This window comes from Saccopteryx bilineata, chromosome 1 (genome assembly GCF_036850765.1).
Source record: "Saccopteryx bilineata isolate mSacBil1 chromosome 1, mSacBil1_pri_phased_curated, whole genome shotgun sequence".
Lineage (NCBI taxonomy): Eukaryota > Metazoa > Chordata > Mammalia > Chiroptera > Emballonuridae > Saccopteryx > Saccopteryx bilineata.
This window is the reverse complement of record NC_089490.1, coordinates 82,801,506-82,818,597: the sequence shown is the minus strand read 5'-3', so window position 1 is coordinate 82,818,597 and position 17,092 is coordinate 82,801,506. Positions and strand designations below refer to the sequence as shown.

Genomic DNA, 17,092 nt, shown 5'->3' with positions numbered 1-17,092 from the left:
GTAGAGGACTCTATGAAGCTGGAAAAATAGGGAAGTGCATAAGGATAAGGAAGGAACGTGCTCTTTAATTCCCAAGTTTTGAGTTGGTGAATGAATAGCTATTCCAAATGACTGACTGACTAAATGAGAATAAACACAAAATTGAAGGCCTTTCTTTTTATGTAGACCTTTCTTTTTTATTTAAGTTTTTATTTATGTCTCTCAGTCTCAGACGAAAAGTTTCTTTATATACAGTATTGCTTTCATACTAATAAGTTTATTCTAAGTGCTAAATATTTTCTTTTTTCCTCTAATATAATTTGGATAGTTGTTTTTTTTTTTCTGGGACAGAGAGAGAGTCAGAGAGAGGGATAGACAGGAACAGAGAGAGATGAGAAGCATCCCAACCATTAGTTTTTCTTACGACAGCTTAGTTGTTCATTGATTGCTTTCTCATATGTGCCTTGACCGTGGGCCTTCAGCAGACTGAGTAACCCCTTGCTCGAACTAGCGGACCTTTGGTCCAAGCTGGTGAGCTTTGCTCAAACCAGATGAACTCACGCTCAAGCTGGCAACCTCGGGGTCTTGAACTTGGGTCATCTGCATCCCAGTCTGATGCTCTATCCATTGCGCCACCGCCTAGTCAGGCAGATAGTTTCTTCTTCCTTTCTTTCTTTTTTTAAATATAAAAAAGGTCTGCGTGGTGGAACAGGCGGCACAGAGATTAAGGACAGGTGTGCCTGTCCTTAATAATTAGAAGCCGTGTGTGTAAGAGATCTCCAATCAGTTCCCAGCTTTTTTGGCGATAAATTGGTGAGGGTGTTAAAACCGAAAGTCCCTTCAGGAGGCTAACTGAGTGGGTTCTGTAGCCTGGCCACAGCGGAGAAGAAGAACAGTTTCTTATTCTTTAGGGAGGGAGATTCCTGTGCCCCAACAGCCACACTCAGTTCTCGGAGTGGTCAGACTTGAGCATTAGCGTCCTAAAAACTCAAGGTTCAGCCACGGATGAAAGTGGATGTGCTTGGGGAGGTCTCCACAAGCACACACACTCGGAAGGAAAGAAAAGACTTCCCTGACGTAGCTGCGGTTTCGGACAGGGAGTCTCGGAGGAAAGAACCGAGAGGAATGCTGGAGACCGGACTTAACGCACCGTGCGCCGAAGTGGGTGGAAGGTCGGAGATCCTGGTTCTTTCTCAGAGGGGAGGGGAAAGGAGCAGTCCTTGCGGACTTCTAACTCCTTCCGGGTTTTCAGTACCAAAATGTAAGATATTTTTCCCCGCCAAGAAGGAAGGCACGGGCCAGAGCCACAGAGTGTGGAATAGCAAATGGCTTTAATAAGTACAGAGCGCACATCCCGCCCGGCAAGGTTCCCTGGCCCCGACGAAAGAAAGATGGAGGAGAGATGGAGGTCAGGGAAGTTGCCAGATAGTTTCTTCTTAATACAGTATGTCTTCCTGGTAGTTTGTAGAGAGAAAGGCTACACATTTTAATTTTTACATTCATTTTTAATAAATATTCACATTATTTATATTCAGCTATATTACCTTTTTTTTTTTTTTGTGACAGTCAGAGAGAGGGACAGACAGGCAGGAAGGGAGAGAGATGAGAAACATCAATTCTTCATTGCAGCACCTTAGTTGTTCATTGATTACTTTCTCACATGTGCCTTGACCGGGGGCTACAGCAGACTGAGTGACCCCTTGCTCGAGCCAGTGACCTAGGGCTCAAGCTGGTAAGCTTTGCTCAAACCAGATGAGCCCACGCTCTAGCTGGTGACCTCGGGGTCTCGAACCTGGGTCCTCCATATCCCAGTCCGATGCTCCATCCACTGTGTCACCACCTGGTCAGGCCAAATTCTCTTTTTTTGTTTCTAACAGTTTTCATTCATGCTTTAGGAAGTCCTAGGTATATAGCACATAACCTGCAAATCGTGAAAACTTAGCTCCTGCATTTGAAGTACCGGTATTTGTATCTTCTTTATATTTCCTATCTAATTCTATTGGCTAGTATCTCCAGAAGAATGTTAGAGAACAGTGGTGATACTGATATACTTCTCATTTCTAACTTTACTAGGAGTTTCCAGTGTCAATTCATTAAAATATGCTGATTTATTTTTTTATTTTTTATTCTTAATTTTTACAATACTGATTTAGAATGAGATGTATTTTCTCATATCATTGGTATCTACTATTTTAAGAACTTTTCATCAAAAATTGATGTTAAATTTTGCCAAATGCCTTTTTCATCATCCGTAGAATCGATCATCTGATTTTTCTCCTTTGACTATAAATATGGCAAACTGTAGCCATGATCCCTCCTCCTGAGCCACCTTTCTATTTCTGGTGTGAAGCTCACTAGAAAATGGTACATTGTTTTGCTGTTGCTGTCATTTGTTTCTATTTAACCTTATTTTACTTGGTTATTTATAGGTAAGATTGACTTATTGTATGTGCATGTACCTGTTTAAAAATTTTGGCATCGACATTATGTTCATTTTGTAAAAAGATGTATTTCTCTTTCTTCTATATTATGAAAGTTGAAATATTGAAGGCTTTCTTAAATATAAAATGTTGAAGTTTACTGTGCTTTTAAAGCTTGCTGAGATAATTCCTCTGTGAAACCATACATGCCAGTAAAACTGGGGATGTAAGTGGGTTGAAGCATTTTTCCTTTCTTCTCCTATAACTAGTCTCCTTATGTTTTCTATCCTGGTAATATATTATTTCCTGAAAATTATCAATTTTATCTATCTATCTACATATATATACACATAAGTATTTACAGAGAACTAAGTAAATTAGTCTTATTCTTTTAATAGTCACTGTATAATTATGTCCCCATTCTCCTATTCATATATTTGTTTTCTTTAAAAAAGTACAAAAGAATTAGATCTCTATAAAAATATGAATGTTTACTAGCTATTTCTTGATGAACTGAAATAAAGACCATCTCAAGCATAATTGCCTTAAATTATGAAATGATAGTTACATATATATGTATAAATTGCTTACCAACATTTAAAAAATATATACCTTTTTTGATCAATTTCTTGTTGCTGTTTAACATGTTTTTTCTCAAATTCACGAATGTTTTCCAAACCAGTTTCTTCACAGAAGTGTTGGAAAATATCATCTTCAACCTTTTAAGTGATTTCAAAACAATGGATTTAATAATTAATTTTAAGAAAGTCTAAAGAGGCCCTGGCTGGTAGGCTAAGTGGTAGCGCATCAGCCTGGCGTGTGGATGTCCTGGGATTGGCTACTAGTCAGGGCACACAGGAGAAGTCCCCATCTGCTTCTCCACCCTTCCCCCTCACCTTTATCTCTATCTCTCTCTTCCCCTCCTGCAGCCAAGGCTCCATTGGAGCAAAGTTGACCTGGGCACTGAGGATGGTTCCATGGCCTCTGCCTCAGGCACTAAAATGGTTCCGGTTGCAACAATGCCCCAGATTGGCAGAGCATTGCCCCCTAGTGGGCTTGCCAGGTGAATCTTGGTTGGGTGCATGCGGGAGTCTGTCTCTCTGCCTCCCCACTTCTCACTTCAGAAAAAAAAAAAATCTAAAGACCATGCTTATATCTAAGGTTTTTCCTCCAAGATTTTCCTGGATTAGGCCAAAAACTAATCCCAACAAGCACTGTGGGGCCAGTGCTTTTTTGTTCTTTAATTCCATAAACTACACTCATCTATTTTCAAATTTCTTATTCTAAAAATTAAATAAGAACATGCAAAACTAGTTTTATTAAGAGTTTTGGCTTCATGAAGAATTTACAATATAAAACATTTCAATTAATTAGCCACACCAAAACATAATTATTTTACATAAATAAAATATTCTTTATATGAGTAATACTAGAGTGTCTTAGGCAATAAAAGCCAAAAGGACTAGAGCAGAGAATTAGGACTCAAGAAGATTTAGAAACACTAGAATAATTCAAATTCAACAAAATAACATTTAACCTCAAAAATTTTTAAGCCTTGCATTTATATACAATTATAGGATAAACAGACCTATTTTAACAGTAGGAAGGACATTTAAAAACTGATTGTAATTGAATAAAAAATTAAATACGAACATGATATGACATGCAATAGTAAACTATAATTTACAAAAGTAGATAATTCAAGCCACAGAAAGTTACAATTCTATGTGTAGAGTCCCATGGTGCTCTGTACTGGTCAGACAGTATTTTGACCTTATGCTTTGTTCTAGGCATTGGCAAACAACAGAGCACCCAGAGGATGGTTACTAGAACTGGTCTTAAAATTCATGATAAAAGCAAATGACTAAGGAATCAAGGATATTAGCCTGAAAAAGAGATAACAAGGAGCTATATAAGAGTGGATTCAATACTGTGATAAAAGGCAGTGAAAGTCACTGAGTGACAATGTGACATACAACTCTCTAAGGTTAAAGATAAGTTACAGGGAAATGAATTAAACCAGAAAGCTCCTGTTACTTTATAAGCAGAGGCTACATGACCAAATTTTTGTTTCCCGGAGCCAAGCACTGTGCCTGGCAAATACAATAAATGTTCCAGAAATAATTACTGAGCAAATAAGTAATCTTAAAAGAGAACCCAGATGACACAGTTCTTTCTTTCCTGGTGTTAAGAGCAATGGGAGAAAGAAAGAGGCTGTAACTTTTACTATGACCAAGGAAAGGCTGGATAGCAGAAGACAATAACTAAGCACCGAGATGGGCAATAGTGGTTCTCAAAGAAAATTAACTTGGCAAACCAATAAAACTTAGCATGTATTCAAGAACACCTAAATATGGCCTAGAAATATATTCCACAAGCCACTGAATAATAAATATATCACTCATGACCTTATCTATCTTTTCTTGAAATTCTTCAATTCTTTGTTGCCGTTCTTTGATTCCTTCATTAAACATGGAACACTGAGAGTCAATATTTAGTAGTTCACTTTGTAGCTGAGATTGTTCCTAATTACAAAAGAGAAAAAATTCTTTTTTAACATGGCTATTTTAGGTTTATATAGTGAAGCCAAAAACATGATAGGTTTCTTTTAAAATAAAAAGGAAACCCATGAGGTAAGGTAAATTCATGCAAAATTGTATAATAAAATTAACAACCATAAAAATAAAGTAACTAAAGAATTATAATATAACCTCAATCATGGAATAAAGAGTAAAATTATATGTACTATATAAATGTAACTCTGGAAATACTATGTTCTGGTTCTAATGTCCACAACATTCTATGTAAGAATGTATTACCTGGTAAAAAGCAGCAAGATGCTTCTTTTTAATTATCTCTAGTTCACTCTGTGAATATTTGAGTCGTGTATGAGTTCCTTGTACTAGAGACTGTATTTGTTTCAGATCTGCTTCCTTGCGAAGCATCTTCATTAAATCCTAAAGAGGAAGAGAAATACAATGAGAACATTTTACAATGGAAAAAGTATTTTTGTTTTTCTTTTTTTTCTTTTTGTATTTTTCCGAAGCCAGAAATGGGGAGGCAGTCAGACAGACTCCCGCATGTGCCCGACCAGGATCCACCCGGCACGCCCACCAGGGGGCGATGCTCTGCCCATCCGGGGTGTCACTCTGTTGTGACCAGAGCCACTCTAGTACCTGAGGCAGAGGCCACAGAGCCATCCTCAGCACCCGGGCCAACTTTGCTCCAATGGAGCCTTGGCTGCAGGAGGGGAAGAGAGAGACAGAGAGGAAGGAGAGGGGGAGGGGTGGAAAAGCAGATGGGCGCTTCTCCTGTGTGCCCTGGCCGGGAATCAAACCCGGGACTCCTGCATGCCAGGCCGATGCTCTACCATTGAGCCAATCGGCCAGGGCCTGTATTTTTGTTTTTCAAAGTGCTTTCTTAAGTCATACTTCACAACTTTTTACAAATAGCCACATCATACTCTTTCCCTTCTTCTGGGCAATAAAGTACATAAGCCATCTGGAGTAACCAAGATGCCATACAGCACCCTCAAAAACACACTTCCTAAGAGTTAGGCACGAAAGCAGAGGGGTGGGGAGTGCATGGGACACAAATGGGACCATATAATCCATTGTGCCTGGGTCTTGATACCTCCTTATCTTTCTGCTTGCCTCGTCCACTCCCTTCTCCCTTCACCCGCCCTCTTACTCAACCAGATTAGTTCCCTAGGATATGTTCTGTATTTTTATTCCAAGTCCTTACATGAATGCATATGCATACATATCAACCTACGTACTGTTTTTACAGTCGTTTTGTAAATTTAGAATCATACTGAACATGCTTTTCTACCTATTGCTTTTCTCATTCTGTTACTCACAAAAGTCAACTGATAAAGCTCTAAATTATTTTAATAGGTATATATTATTCCAGAGTGAGACTGTGCCATAATTATTCAACTCTGCCCTAAATGATGGGCATTTACTTTGTTTCCAGGTTTTTGCCACCACAAACAATGCTGCAACAACATACTTGTATGTACACCCTTAAGTACTGGTGTCTTTATTTCCATGCAATAGATTCCCCAGGGTAAGATCGATAGGTCAATGGTATTCATGTTTTTAATAGTTGGTGCTGACTGTTTTCCCAAAAGCTATTGCAATTCACATTTCTATAAATAATGTATGAGTTCATGTTTCTTCACATCACCACCAGCATATATATACGTATATATGTATGTTTCACAAGTCTTATCGATAGGTATAATCTTAATTTAATTATTCCCCTGAGAACTAAATATATTTCAGATTAAGCATTTTTTCATATTCACTAGCCATATGAATTTCTTCTTTCTCTGAACTGTCTGTCTAATCCTATCCTTTGCCCAGATGTTTTTGTCTTTTTTCACGTCAATTTTTAAAATAGTTCTTTAATAGTACAGAACCTACAGTCTTCATTTTAAACTTCAAAAACATGTATACAATGGCTTTTATCCTCATTAAAAATTTTTTACATTCAAGTCTTTATCTGGAATTTATTTTTTCATGTTGTAATATGGGGCAAATATTACTTCCTCCAGTACATTAAGTAATCTATCCTTTTTCCACAAAACTAAAAACATCATCTTTTTATACTAAATTATCAGATATACAGAGTCCAATTTCTGGAATTCCTATTCCATTTCATTAATCTGTCCATTCACATGCCAACACTCACTGACTTGATTCCAGAGGATTTTCATTGTATTCTGCATGCTTATAACATATTCATCCTGTCACATATTTTTTGACTAGTCTCAGAAAATTCTTCATTTGTAAGACTTAGAAAATCATTTATCAGCCCGGCTGGTTAGCTCAGTGGTAGAGCATTGACCCAGTGTGTGGATGTCCCAGGTTTGATTCCTGGTCAGGGTAGGAGAAGTGGCCATCTGCTTCTCTATCCCTCTCCCTGCCTCTTCTTTCTCACTCTCTCTTCCCCTCCCACAGGCATGGCTCAACTGGTTTGAGCACACTGGCTGGGGCACTGAGGAGGGCTCTGTGGAGTCTCTGCCTCAGGCACTAAAAATAGTTTGGTTGCGAGCATGGCCCCAGATGGGCAGAGCATCAGCCCCAGATGGGGGTTGCCAGGTGGATCCCAATCGGGATGCATGTGGGAGTCTATCTCCCCTCTTTCACTTGGAAAAACAAGAAAAAAAAATCATTTATTAAATTTAAAAATCCTTGGTAGTATTTTAATTAAAATTGTGTTCTAGTTATATATTAATTGGAAGATTTTTAATAAAAAATATGGTATGTCTTTCCTTTTGGTTGTTGTTTCACGTCCTTCAATAAATTTTAGTTTTCTAAAAATTGATACTGTGCCTTTATTGCTACATTTATTCCTATTGTGAGCAAAATATTTTTCTATTTTTAGAAGCTTTTTGATAGTATAGAGAAAAAACTACATAGCCCTCCCATTACCTTATTAAACCTAGTAGTTTTTAAACTACAATCTTATTATCAGCAAAATTATTTTTCTCTTCTTTTCAAAGATTTATACAAATTATTTCACTTTGTGCCTAACTGTATTTACTATCACTTCCAAAACCATGTTAAATAATGTTATTAGCAGCTATTTCTATTTCCTGTTTAACTAAAATTGTTTTTTGGTTTTTTAGCGAGAGGGAGAGAGCGGCAAAAGGAGGGAGAGGGAGGGACAGACAGATAAGAAGGGAAAGAAATGAGCAGCATCAACTCATAGTTGTAGCACCTAGTAACTCATTGATTGCTTTCTCATATGTATCTTTATCAAATGCCTTTCTACAAAGGATCATATGAATTTTCTCCTGCCTTTAATTTGTTACAGTAATGGGTTATGTTGTGTGATCACTTACTATTGAAACATCCACCTGTTTCATCTTAGAACAAATTCTGTTCATTCAGATGTATTTTTATTTCACTACATTGCCAAATTCTCTATATTAATATTTAATTTAGAAATTACGCATTTATATTCACAAAGGGAAACTTAGTTTTACTTTTGTAGTATATCATATTTGATACTAAAGTTATACTAACTTTATAAAATAAACTGAGAAGTTTTCATCTATTTCTATGATTTAGAACGGCTTAGGTTATATTAGATAGAATTCAGCTATAAATCCATCTGGTCCCAGTCTTTTTTAAGAATTGTGGTAAAGCCTGACCAGGCAGTGGCGCAGTGGATAGAGTGTCAGACTGAGATGTGGAGGACCCAGGTACGAGACCCCAAGGTCGCCAGCTTGAGCGCAGGCTCATTTGATTTGAGCAAGGCTCACCAGCTTGAGCCCGAGGTCGCTGGCTCAAGCAAGGAGTCACTGGGTCTGTTATAGCCCCCCAGTCAAGGCACATATGAGAATCAATCAATGAACAACTAAGGAGTCGCAACAAAGAACTGATGCTTCTCATCTCTCTCCCTTCCTGTCTGTCTGTCCCTATCTGTCCCTCTCTCTGTCTGCCACAAAAAAACAAATAAAAATAAGAATTGTGGTAAAATATACATTAAATTTACTACCTTCAGACACAGCTCAATAGTATTTAAGAGTATTAAACCTTTGAGTAGTGAGTTTTTTCAATGCTCGCTGATCCCCAAGAGTGAGTTCTTTTTCAAAAAACAAAATTAGTTCCGGTTACAGTTTTAACTTAAAATTATGTTTGTTAACCAATTTATGGAAACAAGGACATACATTTTCCTTTTTTTAATGTTGCCTTACACATTTTCAAAAATAAATCAATCATACTCTGGATAGTCAGGAGGCATGAGAACATACATGAACATTCATACTACTCAAAGGGTAAACACTGTTGTGCAACCAATCTCCACAATTCACCAGCTTGAGCATGGGGTTGCCAGCTTGAGCATGGGATAATAGACATGACCCCATGATTGCCGACTTGAACCCACGGTCACTGGCCTGAGCAAGGGGTCACTGGCTCAGCTGCAGCCCCTGGTCAAGGCACATATGAAAAAGCAATCAATGAACAACTAAGGTGCTGCCACTATGAGTTGATGCTTCTCATCTCTCTCCCTTCCTGTCTGTATGCCTGTCTCCCCACATCTCTCTCACTTAAAAAAGATAAATAAAAATTAAAGTCTTCCCAAGCATGACAATAAAATTCAAAAGTTATAAAAATTAAAAAAATTGGCTACATAAAGATTAAAAACATATGCATTACAAAAATTCAAATGTCAAACAGAACCTGAGCAATAACAAGGAATAAACTTTTTATATACACAGCATGAATATCAACAGCATTAGGTTATTCCATTTATATGAAATTCTAGAAAAAAACCCTATAATGATAGAAAATAGACTGGGTTCCAGGATCCAAAGGACTCAGGTAAGGGCTACAAATAAAATTTGGGGGGTGATGGAAATGTTCTTTATCATGATTGTGATGGTGGTTACACAACTACATACATTTGTCAAAACCTACTGAATCCACCTGAGTGGGCGGTGGTGCAGTGGATAGAGCATCGTTGGACTGGGATGCGGAGGATCCAGGTTCGAGACCCCGAGGTCGCCAGCTTGAGTGTGGGCTCATCTGGTTTGAGCAAAGCTCACCAGCTTGGACCCAAAGTTGCTGGTTCGAGCAAGGGGTTACTCGGTCTGCTGAACGCCCACAGTCAAGGCACATATGAGAAAGCAATCAATGAACAACTAAGGTGTCGCAATGAAAAACTAATATTCATGCTTCTCATCTCTCTCCGTTCTTGTCTGTCTGTCCCTATCTATCCCTCTCTCTGACTCTCCCTGTCACTGTAAAACAAACAAACAAAAACCTATTGAATCCTACACTTAAAATTGATGATTATTATTGTATGTAAGTTATACCCCAATAAAGCTAACAAAAGGTCAAACAGAATATATTTATAACACAAGGACTAATTTACTTAAATAATTCTTCAAGTAGGTAATAAAATAACAACCTAATAAAAAAGTATGCACAGGATATAAATATGCAGTTCACAGAAAAAAATAATATAAAAAACTCAGGCCCTGGCTGGTTGGCTCAGTGGTAGAGCATCGGCCTGGCATGCAGGAGTCCTGTGTTAGATTCCCAGCCAGGGCACACAGGAGAAGCGCCCATCTGCTTTTCCACCCTCCCCCTCTCCTTCCTCTCTGTCTCTCTCTTCCCCTCCCTCAGCCGAGGCTCCATTGGAGCGGAGATGGCCCGGGCGCTGGGGATGGCTCCTTGGCCTCTGCCCCAGGCGACAGAGTGGCTCTGGTCGTGGCAGAGCAACGCCCTGGAGGGGCAGAGCATCGCCCCCTGGTGGGCAGAGTGTTGCCCCTGGTGGGCGTGCCGGGTGGATCCCGGTCAGGCGCATGCGGGAGTCTGTCTGACTGTCTCTCCCCGTTTCCAGCTTCAGAAAAAATACCAAAAAAAAAAAATAATAATAACAACAAATATTTATATAGTATTCATATATGTCAGGCACTGTTTTAAGTATTTTATCTGGCTTATCTGATTTTATTGTTAAAATTACCCTAAAAGTAAAGTATTCTTAGTAACCACATTTAACAGATGGTGAAACTAAGATACAAGGTGGTTAGGGACCTTGCTCAAGTATATATTGCTAGATTCTAGAAAGTGGCAGAACTAAGATTCAATCTTAGGTGGTGTGGCCACCAAATTTATACTATCAAGTACAACGTTATTTTCCCTCTCTAAAAGAATACTTAAGGCTGCATCATCTGTAATAGCAAAAACCAAAATGACAAAATTATTGAAGGTTGGTTAAATGAAGAAAGTCTACACAATGAAATACCAGGCAGGATTCATGAAAAATAAAGAAGTTGTCTACATACTAAAATGAGAACATGTCTGTATTATGATATTAATGAAAAAAGCTTATTACAAACACTATGGCAAAAGTCTTCTAAAACACAAAAGGAAAAATAATATATATACCTACCTAGACAGAGAATACTTCCAAAGGTTATGCATCAAACTGTGTTTAGGAAATACCACTGAGATGTAGCACAGGTAAGGAATTTTTCCCTTTATTTCATTTTGCATTATTAGAATTAAAAAAAAACACAGGCATGGTACTTTTATTACCAAAATATTAAGTTTTAAAAAAAAACGGTTATTCTATAACTTTCATAATATGGATTTACCTTTAATTCTTGCATTAGCTGGGTTATTCTTTCTCTTAAATTCTTTAACTCTTTCTCATCCCAGCATCGAGCCTTGTATTTTAAGTCACTTGAACCTCCAGAGATCACCCCAGATTTTAAAAATAATGTCCCATCAAGAGAAACTGTCTGTAAAATTAAAAACATTTTATGTTGGAGAAATGTACATAAAGAAGATAAAAATAGGACATAATTTTTACAGCTGAGAATTTATAGATGAGAAAAACCATATAGTAAAATCTCTAGCATATGGAAAGACCCCCCCCCACCAGTAAACCACAAATACAAACAAAACTCTGTTTTGCTAAGACCCAAAGCATTTCTCAGCAACAAATGAGAAAGTTAAAAGGTTCAAAATACATTGTATATTAGTTCCAAACATATTCAATATTAAAAAGAAAAAAACCCCAAGAATATCTGTATTGAATATCAAATAGTTTGAATTATATAATCCTATATTTGAAGAATTTGACATCACACATCAATGGCATATTATGAAAACAGCTTTAGTAACTTGAGGATAGCAAAAATATCACATTCTCCAAATGGATATGAACTAGAACCAAGAACAAAATTTAAATGGATTCAGGAGTATAAAATAGCTTGAAGTTATAGTCCTAGGTATAGGCTTTATGGTGGTGATTTCAACCTTTTTCATCTAATGGTACACATAAACTAATCACTAAAATTCTTCAGCACACCAAAAAATATAGTTTTTGCCGATTTGACATAAAAACAGATACAATTTTGATTCAGCTACACTGGATGACAATTGGTGTGTTGGCTGTTGACATTTTTTATTTGATAATCTAAAGCAGGAGTAGTCAACCTTTTTATACCTACCGTCCACTTTTGTATCTCTGTTAGTAGTAATTTTCTAACCGCCCACTGGTTCCACAGTAACGGTGATTTATAAAGTAGGGGCCCGGGCCGGTTGGCTCAGTGGTAGAGCGTCGGCCTGGCGTGTGGGAGTCTTGGATTCGATTCCTGGCCAGGGCACACAGGAGAAGCACCCATCTGCTTCTCCACCTCTCCCCCTCTTCTTCCTGTCTTTCTCTTCCCCTCCCGCAGTCAAGGCTCCATTGGAGCAAAGTTTGCCCGGGCACTGAGGATGGCTCTGTGGCCTCTGCCTCAGGCGCTAGAATGGCTCTGATTGAGGCAAAGCATCGCCCCCTGGTGGGCGTGCCGGGTGGAACCCGGTCAGGCGAATGTGGGAGTTTGTCTGTCTGACTGCCTACCGTTTCCAACTTCAGAAAAATACAAAAAAAAAAAAAAAAAGTAGGGAAGTAACTTTACTTTATAAAATTTATAAAGCAGAGGTTACAGCAAGTTAAAGCATATAATAATTACTTACCAAGTACTTTATGTCAGATTTTCACCAAGTTTGGCAAAATAAATCTTTATAAAACAACTTACTATAGTTAAATCTATCTTTTTATTTATACTTTGGTTGCTCTGCTACCGCCCACCATGAAAGCTGGAACACCCACTAGTGGGCGGTAGGGACCAGGTTGACTACCACTGATCTAAAGGAAAAGAGGTCAGTGCCCCTGACTAAATAGTCAGGTATTGCATGCTTGAAAAATTCTTGCAGCACACAAGTTGAAAATTTCTGCTTTACAGAGTAAATAAAAGCAATTATCAATGTTTTGCAAATGTTTCTAGTCAAAGTAGGAGAAGACCACCTGTGGAGGACTATAACCATGTAATATGAGCTGATTAAAAAAAAAGCCAACAAATAGGAGTCTCACTGATCCCTTCATTCAAACACTCCCTGCATGATTGCCATGTCTGAGACATTCTACACTGGGGACCGGAGGGACAAAGGGAGTGAAATATGATATTGACCTTCAGGAAGTTACGCTAGTAGGATAACCAAACTATGGTACATTTATACAGTGGAATACTACTCAGCCATAAAAAAGGAAATCTTATCATTTGTGACAACATGGATGGACCAGGACAGCATTATGCTAAGTGAAATAAGCGAGTCAGAGAAACACAACTACTGTATGATTTCACTCATGTGCAGAATCTAATGAACAAAGTGAACTAACAAGCAAAACAGAGACAGACTCATAGAGAGCAGGATGAGAGCTGTTGGGATGGGGCTGGGTGAGGAGAGTGGAGGGATTGAGCAAAAAAGGGAAAGGAAGAAAAAAAACCCATGGATACAGACAACAGTGTGGTGATCGCTGGGGAATAAGAGGGATAGGAGTGTAAAGGAAGAAAATGGTGATAAACAGAGTCTTAGGGTGGTGAACACATAATACGATGTACTGATGTGGAGTAGAACTGCGTACCTGAAATCTATATAATTTTGTTAAACAGTGTCACCACAATAAAGTCAATAAAAAGGAAAAAAACACCCACCAAAAACCAAAAAAGCATTTAAAAATTGTTATAAAAATCTTGATGGCTTGGCCTGTGGTGGCGCAGTGGATAAAGTGTCGACCTGGAACGCTGAGGTCACCAGTTTGAAACCCTGGGTTTGCTCAGTCAAGGCACATATGGGAGTTGATGCTTCCTGCTCTTCCCCCCTCCTTCTCTCTCTCTCTCTCCTCTTTAAAATGAATAAATAAAAAATTTAAAAAATTATGTTGACCATACAATAAGAATTATTGTAATTTATTGATATATTATGTAGTTTCTATATACTGTATGTTATTTAGAAAATAAACATGATTTTTGTGATGTCACTTGCAGTATTTGAATAAAGTTCTAAAACATGATTATCAAGTCTATGAAAACATATAGTCCATAAAAAACCAAAAGCACAGATCGAAGACTGATATCTGTGAAAATGTGACGTCTATTCAAAGGTTTTATGCATCCTAAAGCACAGAGAGAATTTCTGAAGTGATATAACTATAATAGGAAGAAGATAAAGTCCCTGCAATATACTTAAGACACAAATGACAAAGCTGATTAAAATTTTAAGATAATCATAAGAATAAGATACAGCTTAAAAGGGTAAGACATTTTACTGTGAACAGATAAAAACCAATAATATTTGTTGAATGAAAAAAGGAAGAAATATAGTCTTATCTTCTTGTGATTTCTTTAAAATGACCTCACCAAAATAAAATAAAATAAAGTGACCTCACAAATCTTCAAAAATCAATTTTACAAAATCAATTTTACAAATATACAAAAATAAATTTTAACATAATTAGGTAGCAAAATAATGAAGATATATTTGTAGCTCACTTATTACACTTACTTAAATTTAGTATGCAGAAATCAATGACAGTGATTACTAAGACTGATCACATTATTAAGATAGTACTGCAATATGAGAAGTTAATATTAGATAGTCAATAAATTTAAAGCTAAAAATTATCTTTCATAATAACCTGTTCTGCATTAATTTGCAACTCTGGACATTCCAGAGCAAATATTTTAATTGACTAGTAAATAAAAAAATGACTACCACTTTTTGAGAGTTATTTTCTAGGCACTATAATAGTATTTTTTTTTAATTTTTGTATTTTTCTGAAGCTGGAAACGGGGAGAGACAGCCAGACTCCCGCATGCGCCCGACCGGGATCCACCCGGCACGCCCACCAGGGGTGACGCTCTGCCCACCAGGGGGCGATGCTCTGCCCCTCCGGGGCGTTGCTCTGCCGCCAGGCCTCTGCTAGCGCCTGGGGCAGAGGCCAAGGAGCCATCCCCAGCGCCCGGGCCATCTCTGCTCCAATGGAGCCCCGGCTGCGGGAGGGGAAGAGGGAGACAGAGAGGAAGGAGGGGGTGAGGGGTGGAGAAGCAAATGGGCGCTTCTCCTATGTGCCCTGGCCGGGAATCAAACCCGGGTCCCCCGCACGCCAGGCCGATGCTCTACCGCTGAGCCAACCGGCCAGGGCCTAGGCACTATAATAGTATTTTGCTTTTTTTTTTTGCAAGACAGAGAGGGAGAAATAGGGATGGACAGAGACACAGACAGACAGGAAGGGAGAGAGATGAGAAGCATCAATTCTTCGTTATGCCACCTTAGTTGTTCACTGATTGCTTTCTCCTATGTGCCTTGACTAGGGGCTGCAGTAGAGCAAGTGACCCCTTACTCAAGCCAGTGACCTTGGGCTTCAAGCCACCAACCTTTGGGCTCAAGTCAGTGACCTCCGGGCTTCGAACCTGTGCCCTCCGCGTCCCAAGCCAACATTCTATCTACTGTGCCACCACCTGGTCAGGTGTATTTTGCATATTAATTTAACCCTTATAACTATAAAATATGTATTATTTCTTCCAAAAAACTAACATTAGAGGTTTAGAAACTTGCCTAAAGTCACACATAATTAATTACTAAGTAGCATCACTGGTCTTACATCATGGCTTATGCCCTTAGGCACTATGTAAACTTCATCACAGATGTAATTAAAAAAACTGTCAGATAATCTGAGAAATTAAACATTGCTTAATTAATACAAACTCTATTCTGAGACGAGAATATTTATTTTATTTTATTTTTTTGTATTTTTTTCTGAAGCTGGAAACGGGGAGAGACAGATAGACTCCCGCATGCGCCTGACCGGGATCCACCTGGCACGCCCGCCAAGGGGCCACGCTCTGCCCACCAGGGGGCGATGCTCTGCCCCTCCAGGGCGTCGCTCTGTTGCGACCAATGCACTCTAGCGCCTGGGGCAGGGACCAAGGAGCCATCCCCAGCACCCGGGCCATCTTTGCTCCAATGGAGCCTTGGCTGCGGGAGGGAAGAGAGAGACAAAGAGGAAGGAGAGGGGGAGGGGTAAACAGATGGGTGCTTCTCCTGTGTGCCCTGGCTGGGAATCGAACCCGAGACCTCTGCACGCCAGGCCGACGCTCTACCACTGAGCCAACCGGCCAGGAGAGAATATTTATTTTTAATGTTCAATTTTTAAAGTTGATTTTAGAGAGAGCAATGGAGAGAGTGAAAGAGAGACAGGAACATCGATCTGTTCCTGTATGTGCCCTGACCAGGGATCGAACTGGCAACCTCTGAGATTTGGGAAAGAACAATATTTATTTTTAAAACCAAAATTACTTTTTTGAGAGATTAGTATTTAATAACCTCTTTTTTGTGACAGAGACAGAGAGAGAGACAGAGAAACCAGTAGGGATAAACATGAAGGGAGAAAGATGAGAAGCATCAATTCTTTGTTGCGGCTCCTTAGTTGTTCAGTTGTTCATTGACTGCTTTCTCATATCTGCCTTAACTGGGGGGCTACAGCAGAACGAGTGACCCCCTGCTCAAGCCAGCAACCTTAGGCTGAAGCTAGTGACCAAGGAGTCATGTCTATGATCCCATGCTCAAGCCGGCAGCCTTGGGGTTTCGAACCTGGGTTCTCTGAGGCCAGTCCGATGCTCTATCCACTGTGCCACCACCTGGTCAGGCTAAACTCATTTTCAATTGTGCCATTTCTGTCACTTCAATTGTGTTAATACCTTGACTGTGTAAAAGGAGAGGTTGTATCTCCATTAAACTATGGAAGAATTAACCCATAATCTAAAATAAGCACCTAAAATCTTTCCTGATATTCCAAAACACACATACTATATATTTAAATGCAGGGTATGCTGATAT

At 38.8% G+C, this 17,092-nt stretch overlaps 1 protein-coding gene across 2 annotated transcripts in view; it reads right to left on the bottom strand.

The window, feature by feature from the left end:
• The window catches only part of SMC1B (structural maintenance of chromosomes 1B), a 63,312-nt gene that overhangs the window by 21,918 nt on the left and 24,302 nt on the right, over positions 1-17,092 (bottom strand). For both annotated transcript variants that reach the window (XM_066253056.1, XM_066253057.1), the window contains exons 12-15: positions 11,518-11,664; positions 5,219-5,356; positions 4,808-4,924; positions 3,012-3,118 (exon numbers count right to left, since the gene is read on the bottom strand). In XM_066253056.1, coding sequence (XP_066109153.1) covers positions 3,012-3,118; positions 4,808-4,924; positions 5,219-5,356; positions 11,518-11,664 — 509 coding nt within the window. The remainder of the gene's footprint in view (positions 1-3,011; positions 3,119-4,807; positions 4,925-5,218; positions 5,357-11,517; positions 11,665-17,092) is intronic.